A 10888-nucleotide genomic window follows, 5' to 3' on the forward strand; every position below is an offset into this window, starting at 1 on the left:
CCCACTACAATTCAACACTGGCTGTGGCAAGACTGTAGAACTTCAATCTAATCCCTTGATGGTGGGATTGCTTCACTCTGTGCGAGTGTTGATTGGCAGGCTATAGTTCTATTTGGTAGCTTCAGCAAATTGACACCTCATATTTAGGTATGCCTGGTGCTGCTCCTGGCATATCTTCCTGCAGTCTCTGTTGAACCAGGGTCGAGCCCCTGGCCTAATGGTAATGGTAGAGTGGCAGGTTGTATTGGAGTATGATTCTGCTGTTGATTGACCTCATGGCTGCTCAGTCTTGAATTACTAGATCTGTTCAAAGTCTCTCCCATTTCACATGGTGATAAGGCAGGGTTAACACAACACAATGTAGGGTATCCCCAGTGTAAGTATATTTTTTCCCTATGCTTGGTTCCCTCACCACCTGCCAGAGATCCAGTCTAGCAGCAATATCTTTCCAGATCTGAACAGCTCGATCAGTAGTGCTGCTGCGCCACTCTTGGTGGTAGACATTGAAATTCCCCCACCCACAGTACATTTTGTGTCCCTGTCACCCTCAGTCCTTCCTCCAATCATTGTTCAACATGGAGAAGCACACATTCATCAGCTGAGAGAGGACTGTTATGGTAATCAGCAGCAAGATTTCTTTCACGTGTTTGATCTGTTGGTAAGAGAAACATCATTGGGTCCAGAGTCAATTTTGAGGACTCCCAGGGCAACTCCTTCCTGAGTGTATAAAAATGTGATGCCACTTCTGCTGGGTCTGTCCTGTCAGTGGGATAGGACATATCCAAGAATTATGATGATGGTGTCTGAGATATTGTCTATTATGTCAGGCTGAAGCTGGATATGTCTATGAGACAGCTCTCCCAATTTTAGCACTAACCCCCAGATGTTAGAAAGGAGGACACTGCAGGGGAGACAGGTTAGGGTTTGTTATTTCTAGTGTCTCCATCGATGCCTATTAGTCTGTCTGGTTTCATTTCTTTGTTTAGACTTTGTAGCAACTGATACAACTTAGTGGCTTGCGAGGCCATTTTTGAGAGTCAGACCTGGTAAGGATAGCAGATTTCCTTCCCTGAGGGATATGAATTATCTCGATGGGATTCCCCCACAGTCTGCAGTGCTGTCGTGGTCATTATTAGATTCTTAATTCCAGATACTTTTTAAATTCAAATTCCACCATCTGCAATAGCACAATTTGAACCTAGACCTCAGAACATTGACTGAGTCTCTAGAATAATACTCACAATAATATCACTAGACCATTGTCTACTGATAATAAAAGCATATGATATGATCCAATGTGAGTGAGTCCACATTTAGTATTATTACACATGACATGAAGGCGAGGAACTGTTTTCTGTTCAGGAAGCTCTGATAGTCTCAATACCATGTGAATGTGATGAATTATCCTCAGCACCTCAGAGAAGCAGCTATTCCGTCATACTCCATTGAGCTCTGCCACTGCTGAGTGATGTATTAAATGGAATGTACTATTTTATTCTACATAGCAATTTACTCTCCTCCCTACTCCAGTGTTATAAAGATAGAAGGTGTATTGTTTTAAAACCTAGCAAAAGTAAAACTTCCAGCAATACTATTGAGATAATAATGTAATATGATGACAGTTCACCTCCACCTCATCCCGGGAAATTAGGGATTGACAATGAATGCTGGCCCAGCACGTGATGCCCACGTTCCATGAATGGGAAAGAAGAATTCTTCTGAGACACAGTTCAATTCAGGATGAAGGCTTCAGTTGTGCTGTCAGCTGGAGGATGTGTGGCCTTTGAGGGTTCATCCATGCTGTCTACACCGTCGTTTGTTAAGTATATTTACTATTGTTCATTCATAAATTTTACTCTGTTCAGTCTTCCTGATTGTCTCCAAGATTTCATTCAATGTGGTAGGACAGCTCAGTGAGAAGTGGAAAGATTCGGAATTGGAAAAGCTTAGTAAAATTGACGATCAGCTCCAAGTTCTTACATAATGTTGAAGGAGTGCTGCGCTGTCAGAGATAGCAAATTTCAAATGAGTTGAAACTACAACCCTTTCTGCTCTAAAGATCTCATAACACTGCTTCATACAACAGCAGGGGCATTATCCTTGATGTCCGAGAATCCCTACAGTGTGGAAACAGGCCCTTTGGCCCAACAAGTCCACACCATCCTTCTGAAGAGTAACCCACCCAGACCCATTCCCCTACCCTATTATCCTACATTCCCCCTGACTAATGCACCTAACCTCCACATCCCTGAACACTATGGACAATTTAGCATGGCCAATTCACCTAACTTGCACATCTTTGGATTGTGGGAGGAAACCGGAGCAGACATGGGGAAAATGTACAAACTCCACACAGACAGTTCCCCCTGTGGCTGGAATCGAACCCGGGTCCCTGGTGCTGTGAGGCAAAAGTGCGGACCACTGGGCCACTGTGCCACCCCAATATAATATGGTTCCCACATGCAATGTCACAAAAACAGATTACCTGATCATTATCAAATTGTTATTTGTGGTAGCTTCCTGTGCATACTGGCTGCCATGTATTATAACCATGGCTACACTGAGAAAAGTACATCACTAGGTTTAAAGTTTTTTTGCACACTGCAAGCAGGTGAAATTTGATCTATAAACACAACTCTCTCTCTTTCTCTCTTTGGGAAACATTGTTCTGGTCTCCTTCCTATCGGAAAGATGTTGTGAAACCTGAAAGGGTTCAGAAAAGATTTACAAGGATGTTGCCAGGGTTGGAGGATTTGAGCTATAGGGAGAGGCTGAACAGGCTGGGACTGTTTTCCCTGGAGCGTCGGAGGCTGAGGGGTGACCTTATAGAAGTTTACAAAATTATGAGGGGCATGGATAGGATAAATAGACAAAGTCTTTTCCCTGGAGTCCAGAACTAGGGGGCATAGGTTTAGGGTGAGAGGGGAAAGATATAAAAGAGACCTAAGGGGCAACTTTTTCACGTAGAGGGAGGTACATGTATGAAATGAGCTGCCAGAGGAAGTGGTGGAGGCTGGTACAATTGCAACATTTAAAATGCATTTGGATGGGTATATGAATAGGAAGGGTTTGGAGGGATATAGGCCAGGTGCTGGCAGGTGGGACTAGATTGGGTTTGCATATCTGGTTGGCATGGACAAGTTGGACTGAAAGGTCTGTTTCCATGCTGTACATCTCTATGACTCTGTAAGAAAGCTGATGAAGAAAGTATCCCAGCCTATGGTGACATTGACATACATACTGTACACAGGAATCACTGAATGGTTCAACATGTCATGCTGACTCCATCTCCATACACAGGATAGCTGTCCTCCCAGACAAGAGAATACAAACATTCTCCATGGTATTCGTGAAACCCCCGTCACCTGAAGAGGATCTGTCTATAATTCACATCCCCAACTAAAGCAGGGTCCAATTTTACCCCATACCCACTCCCAACAGCTGGCTCACTTTACCAAAACACAAACACGTGGATTAGGGAGGTAAAACTTATCTTCATGTGACAAAGACAACAGAATAAAGACCACATTGTAATGTTTTAGACTTACAACTGTAAGGATGAGTGATCTCTGTTTAGTTTAAGATTCAGACTTCCAAAGCTGAATACGACAGCTCTTATCAAGGCATCAAGATCCATAAGTCCATTAAAAAAAGTATAACACATGACTAAATATAATCTTTATATTGGAATAAACGTTGTGACAATGCATTCAGGTTTGTAATTGTATAATCCTTATATTAACCTATCCTGTTTAAGGATTTGTAGAAATTAGAAAACTTTCGATCTTCTGATATCAAGGTAATATAAAGAATGTAAACTATTTCCAAGCATTCAACATACCAGAATCAAAACAGGAAAAAAAACAAACTGGTTGCAAGAAGTGTCTGATTTAATGGGAACAAAGCAAGCAATAAGACATGAGATCAAGGTATCAATTATTGAGTCCTGACTGCTTATGCTTCCTTTTTCCTTTTTATAAAGAAGTAAAAAATATTTGTTAGTAAAATGAAACTAATGAAGAGGATGACCCATTGATAACTGACAACTGAAGGAACCAGTCAGGAGAGAGTGGTATGTCCATCACCCTTAGAAGCCAATTCGAGCTTGATCCTACATCCTGTAAACCATTCACTATATGAATCTATGAATTAGCGATAAACCCCGGCTAGCCTAGGCCAATCAGAAAGTCATTGATCATGTGATGGGATGTGACTTAGAGGGAGTTAATAAGCATCAGCTTTTGGTGACCAAGGTGCACGAGATGTTTGATGCTGTCCTGCTTCCGAAGTGGAAATCCTTGAGACATTGGAGGGAGGGAGGGAGGGATGGAGAGAGAGAGAGACAGAGAGAGAGAGACCAGGTGTCAACCTAGTCATAGAGATGTACAGCACGGAAACAGATCCTTTGGTCCAACTTGTCCATGCCGACCAGACATCCCAACCCAATCTAGTCCCACTTGCCAGCACCTGGCCCATATCCCTCCAAACCCTTCCTATTTATATACCCATCCAGATACCTTTTAAATGTTGCAATTGTACAAGCCTCCACCACTTCCTCTGGCAGCTCATTCCATACACGTACCATCTTCTGCATGAAAAGGTTGCCCCTTAGGTCTCTTTTATATCTTTCCCCTCTCACCCTAAACCTATGCCCTCTAGTTCTGGACTCCCCGACCCCAGGGAAAAGACCTTGTCTATTTACCCTATCCATGCACCTCATGATTTTATAAACCTCTAAAAGGTCACCCCTCAGCCTCCAACACTCCGGGAAAACAGCCCCAGCCTGTTCAGCCTCTCCCTATAGCTCAAGCTCTCCAACCCTGGCAACATCCTTGTAAATCTTTTCTGAACCCTTTTAAGTTACACAACATCTTGTGATGTGGGATAACTCACAACTGGCTTGATGAACATGGCTCTAAAATATGTGACCTCTAATAACAAAAATGATCAGCCTTTATTGCAGGGCAGAACAACTAAAAGTTACAACTGTAAAAGGCAGCAATTTAACAACAGTGGATGCCCAAACACAGGTTGGAAGAGAATACTTGAGAATTGAAAAATACGTTGGTGATCATAATATCTGAAAAGTTTTGAAGTCAACAGAACCACATCAAGACCGAGATCCAATGGACAAAAATCCCATTCTTTCACAACACAGTGCTTATCTTCTCAAGGATGACAATATTATCTGTTAATACTGAAAAGAACATTGTGAACAACTCAATGAATCCATAGGATTAGCTGATACCCTCCAGTATATCTCCTAGGGCCCTGTGGTAAAATTTGTTGCTGAGTCACCATCAATGAAAGAGCTGCAACAAGCAATCAAACAGATGAGAAATAACAAAACCTCTGGTCCCAATGGTAATCCAGCTGAAAGCTTCAAAGTGGGGGAGTTTTGCTCACATCAAGACTGCATGCATTCATCCTATGGATTGGGGAAGAAAAAGGAATTCCCCTACCTTCAACCCAGAAAGGGACGATTGTAACTACAAAAAGAAAGAGAGAGGTTAAAGTGAGCATGGGCCTCTTTCAAAATGAATCTGGGAGATAGTTGGATCTGGGGAACAAGGAAATAACAAATGAGTTAAACAGATATTTTGCATCAGTCTTTACAGTGGAAGATACTTCAAACATCCCATTAATACACAAGAGGAGAGGAATTAAGTACCATCATCATCACTAGAGAGGAGAATTAGACAAACCAATAGAGTTAAAAGCAGGTAAGTCCCCTGCCCCTAATGACTTTAATCCTGGGATCCTAAAAGTAGTAGCTACAGAGAACGTGGATGCATTAGCTGTAATTTTCCAAAAATCCTTGAATTCTGTCAAAGTACCACAGGACTGGCAAACTGCCAATGTGGTACCCCTATTCAAAAAGGAGGGAGGAATAAAGTGGATCATCATAGGGTAATGAGCCTAATGTCTATTGTTGGAACAACGTTGGAATTAATTATTAAGCAAGTATAAGCAGCACATTTGGAAAATCGCAATCTGATCAAGCAAAATCAGCATGGCTTCATGAAAGGGAAATTATATTTGACTAATTTTTACTTTTTTGGAAGGAAATCTCAACCAGAGCAGATAGAGGGGAACCAGTAAGGGTGTTGTATTTAGACTCCCAGAAGGCATTCAACAAGGTACATCACAAAAGGTCAAGTCATAAGCCTTAATACAGTTATGAAGGTATGGCATGGATACAGAATTGGCTAATGGGCAGGAAAGAGTGAGTGGGATAAGGGGTTCTTTTTCAGGTTGGTGAGCCGTGACTATAGCATTGCACAAGGCTCAGTGCTGGGATTCCAACTGTACAACCGTTTACAATATTTTTAATTATTTGCAGAAAGGAAACAAATGCATACAAGCCAAATTTGCAGATGACACAAAAATAGGAGGAAGACAGGTTGTGAGTGGGGTACAATCAGTTTTCAGAGCAATACTGACAGGTTGGCAAAGCAGGCAAAAAGTTGGCAAATGTGGTATAATGTGGGAAAATTTGAAATTATTTGAAGGGAGAACAAAAAAACAGTAATACTTAAATGGAGGAAAACTGCATAAAGTTGCAAGAGACTTGCAGGTACTTGTACATGAAACATAGAAATCTAGCACACAGCTGTAGCAAGTAATCAGAAAGGTGAATGGATTGTCGGTCCTTACTTCAAGGGGCTTGGAGTATAAGAATAGGGAAGTCCTACTCTAATTGTCCAAGGTGCTAGTGAGACCATATCTTGAGTGCTGTGAGCAGTTTTGGTATCTTTATAAGGAAAGATATTAGTTCCTTGGAGGCAGTTCAGAGAAGTTTAGTGGGATGATCCCTGGTATGGAGGGATTGTTTTATAAGCAAAGGCGAAACAGGTTGGATCTCTACTCATTGGAGTTTAGAAGAGTGAGAGGTGATCTCGTTGAAACCTATAGAATTCCTAAGGGACTTGACAGGGTAAATGCTGAGAGGATATTTCCCCTTATGGGAGAAAGCGTCGTCTCAGAAGTACCAATTTAAAACAGATCAGGATGTCCTTCTCTCAGAGGGTATTAAATCTTTAGAACACTTTACAACAGAGACTGTGGGAGCATGGTCCTTGTATATATTTAAGGCTGAGATCGATTCTTGATCAGTGGGTGTGTCAAAGGTTACGGGGAGAATCAGGAAAGTGGATGTCAGGAATGTCAGATTAGTTATGATTCTATTAATGGCACAGTAGATTCAAGAAGCCAAACAGCCTGTTCCTGTTCCTTATGGTCTTATCTTCAAAACTACTGAACTACTTCCCTCGTGTCTACAGGAGGGAAAATTCTGACACACATCTTCCAGCTACTTTCCATGGCTGACAAAATCCTTTCAGAGAGACACTGACATTTCCTCCTATTCCTCCTCTATCTCTGTGTTAGTTTTTGTCTGGTTACATCTCAATTAAACTCCTTGGGATGTTTTACTACATTAAGGTGCTATATAAATATAAGAGTGTTTTCCTCTCACATTCCCTCTAATTCCTCCTAGAGGACAGACTGTGGACACTGACTGGCCCCTAGTGCTCTGTGTGAGTGGCTGTTCAGCATGTGGACAGCCACACAGTGAATATTGTGAGACAATGAAGACTGACACTTCCTACCCTCCATGACTTCTCAGCTGGGCTCACTGATGAGGAACAGGATTCCTGGCTGATTCCCACCCCCTCCCCTTCACCCCATGGACCATAAAGCTAATTGAAGTACCTCCATTACTACCCAGGAATGGTTTCTCCCCCAGTGCTAAAGCCTTTCTAACCACTGAGTATCTGATTGTCTTCTTGGTCAGAGTGAGAGTCAGTGAGAGACTTGTCCCTGACCCTAATGCTGCATTTCTACAGGAGCTTCTGTACATACTACTTTTGGTGATATTTAGTGATCAGGCCAAAGGTTAAATTGACCTTTTTGAAATGACTGAATTGAATTTGAGAGAGGTTTGAGACAGACAGTGCTTTGGAATGACAGCTCCCCCTTTGTGAGCACTGGAGGGGAAACAACACAGACAGCTCTCAGTGTAACGGAAGCAGTTGATCTGGTTCCATGTCCATGTGGAGATTTTGGTGTCTGGTGAGACAGGAGGAGGTGAAACAATCCTACTAACATCACACTGGAAGGGTTTGTCTCCTGTTTGAGTCAAGTGATGTTCCGGCAGATCTGACAACTATGTCAGGTATTCACACAGAACCCTCACCCCGAAGCTTCTCACAAGTGTGCGTTAATAAACCTGGGGATACACAAACTGTATGGAAGCCTTGACACGCTCCTCATACATGAATGGTTTCTCACCATTGTGAATTTGTTGATGCTTCAGTAGATTGGAGGAGTAGGTGAAAGCTTTGTTCCAAACTCTGCACCAGATAGTTCTGCTTCTACAATAGGTGGAGGATTGATGACCCTGAAACGTATTTGTCACACATCTTGCATGAGAACAGATTCCCTATCTGTGTGAATGCGTTGGTGTTTTACAAGCGTCGAGGACTGTGTAAAGGCTCGGTCACAAACCTCACATTTAAAGGGTTTCTCTCCTGTGTGAATTCTCTGGTGTCTCAGGAGATCAGAGAACTGGATGAAAGCTATTTCACAAAATTCACATCGGAAGGGTTTCTCTCCAGTGTGAATCATCTGGTGTATCAGGAGGCTCGAAGATCTCACAAAAGCTTTACCACAAGCCTCGCACTTGAAAGGTTTCTCCCCTGTGTGGATCTTCTGATGGACCATGAGGCTTCCTAACTGTGAAAAGGATTTGTCACATACCTCACACTTGAATGGCTTCTCTCCTGTGTGAATGCGTTGATGTGCGTGGAGGGTGGATGACTGTGCAAATGATTTGTCACACACCTCGCATGTGAATGGTTTCTCCCCAGTGTGAACACGTTGGTGTCCGAGGAGAGATGATGACCTCGAGAATGACTTATCACACACCTCACACTTGAATGGTTTCTCCCCTGTGTGAATACGTTGATGTTCACGGAGGGTTGTTGAATGTGAGAATGATTTGCTGCACACCTCACACATGAATGGTTTCTCCCCTGTGTGAATGCTACGATGTGAGCGAAGGGTTGATAATTGTGTAAAGGATTGATCACACACTTCGCACGTGAACGGTTTCTCCCCAGTGTGAACACGTTGGTGTACACGGAGGGAAGAGGAGTCTGAGAATGATTTGCTGCACACTTCACATGTTAATAGTTTCTCTCCCGTATGCATCCGTCTGTGTCTTTGGAGGTTCCATGATGTTGAGAAAGACTTTTCACAGAACTCGCACCTAAAGAGCTTCTCATTTCCATGAATGTGCTGGTCATTCGCTGATGATTGTATGCAAACCTGGTCAGGCACCTCACACTTGAGGTCTTCCATGTCGTTGTGCAGTTGTTCCTTTGTTGATTGTCAGGATCTGTCTGTGGTGTCTATTCTCTCTGTATTCTCTCGGGTGGTGTGGTGCAATCCTTCTGTAAAATAGGAAAACGAAACATAATTTCCTTTAACTTCCTCTCCTCCTCTGCAGACGGGGCTGATTTCTCAGTTAGACACTTTTCAACAGTGGAGAAATTGAGGACTGCAGATACCGGAGAGCAGAGTCAAAAAGTGTAGTGCTAGAAAAGCACAGCCGGTCAGGCAGCATCCGAGGAGCAGCAGAGTTGATGTTTCGAGCATAAGCTCTTCATCACGAAGAAGAGCTGATGAAGAGTTTATGCTCGAAACATCGACTCATCTGCTCCTCGGATGCTGCCTGACTGGCTGCACTTTTCCAGTACTTTTCAAATGTGTGTGTGTGTGTGTGTGTGTTTTGCATCAGATACAACTCCCCTTTTTTTTTCTCACTCGATGGTCACACACCCTCTGTTTCCAGCAGGGATAGTGGCTACTTTCTTTCCTTTGCCCACATTCTTCATCTTCCCAGGTGTCATGACGAAAATGGAAAATTCAGTCAGGCAGAAGGTAAAGATATCAATTCACTATGAGTTTGTCTCATGCTGGTAAAAGTCAGTTTTACTGTTAGAGTATGTGTTTAAAATCAAATAGAGAGATTTTGAAATTTTCCCCTTGTTTTATTAAATTCTTTGAAGAAAACTTACTGTGCAGGAAGTGTTAGCAATTGAGGAAACATTGCTGATTGAACTGCTTTCATTTATTCTGGGAAATTAAGATACAGTGCACTCAGACTCCACATCCCAATTTCAACTATCAGCGGCAGCACTGGGCAAACGTATCAAATCCAAACCAAGGGAAAAGCCAAGGACTTCAGGTAAAATCCTGAAATAAGGCATCCCCAGGTATGGCAGCTGAATTATTACAGAGATCACAGAGATGGAGAGGGGCAAAGTCATGAGGAATCTGAAAACAAAGGAAAGAATTTTAAAACTGTGGTGTTGCTTCATCAGCAAACACAGGAGTAATTGGATACTGGATTGTGGTGTCAGTTAGGACCTGGGCAGCAGAGTTTTGGAGCAGCACAGGTTTACAAGCGTGATACGAGAGCATCCTGGAGAGCACTGGAATAGTCAAGACTTGACCTAGAAAGGAACGGGTGATGATTTCAGCAGCATATGATCTGTGGTAGGGCATCACTGGTCTCTCCTGTGAGTGCATCTTGCTTCCTGTGTACAGTGTCCCTGTTCCAGACCAATATCAGGAAATGACAGTGAAAGCCAGAAACAGTAATGCAGAACTTTTGATAGAATCAGAAACAATCATAGAATAGTCAGGCACAAAAGGTGTGAATGCAATGCCTTGTTTGGGAAAGACAGGCAAAATAAACAGAAAATTAACCGTTCACAGTTCACGGGATAATAACCAGCTCCCAACACACACGCAGAACTCAATTAAAGGAAATCAATAAGAATCCTCAGCCGCTTTGCACCTCCAGATAATTACACCTCAC

General features: G+C 42.6%; 1 protein-coding gene across 2 annotated transcripts in view; it reads right to left on the minus strand.

Annotated features, from left to right (window-relative positions):
* The window catches only part of LOC140455630 (uncharacterized), a 29804-nt gene that overhangs the window by 18602 nt on the left and 314 nt on the right, over nt 1–10888 (minus strand). The window contains exon 2 of one of the 2 annotated variants that reach the window (XM_072550579.1): nt 8437–9455. In XM_072550579.1, the coding sequence (XP_072406680.1) occupies nt 8437–9363 (927 nt within the window). In that variant the 5' untranslated portion in view covers nt 9364–9455. The other variant, XM_072550577.1, reaches the window with a different exon arrangement.

The sequence above is a fragment of the Chiloscyllium punctatum genome, chromosome 30 (assembly GCF_047496795.1).
Source record: "Chiloscyllium punctatum isolate Juve2018m chromosome 30, sChiPun1.3, whole genome shotgun sequence".
In the NCBI taxonomy this organism is placed as follows: Eukaryota; Metazoa; Chordata; class Chondrichthyes; order Orectolobiformes; family Hemiscylliidae; genus Chiloscyllium; species Chiloscyllium punctatum.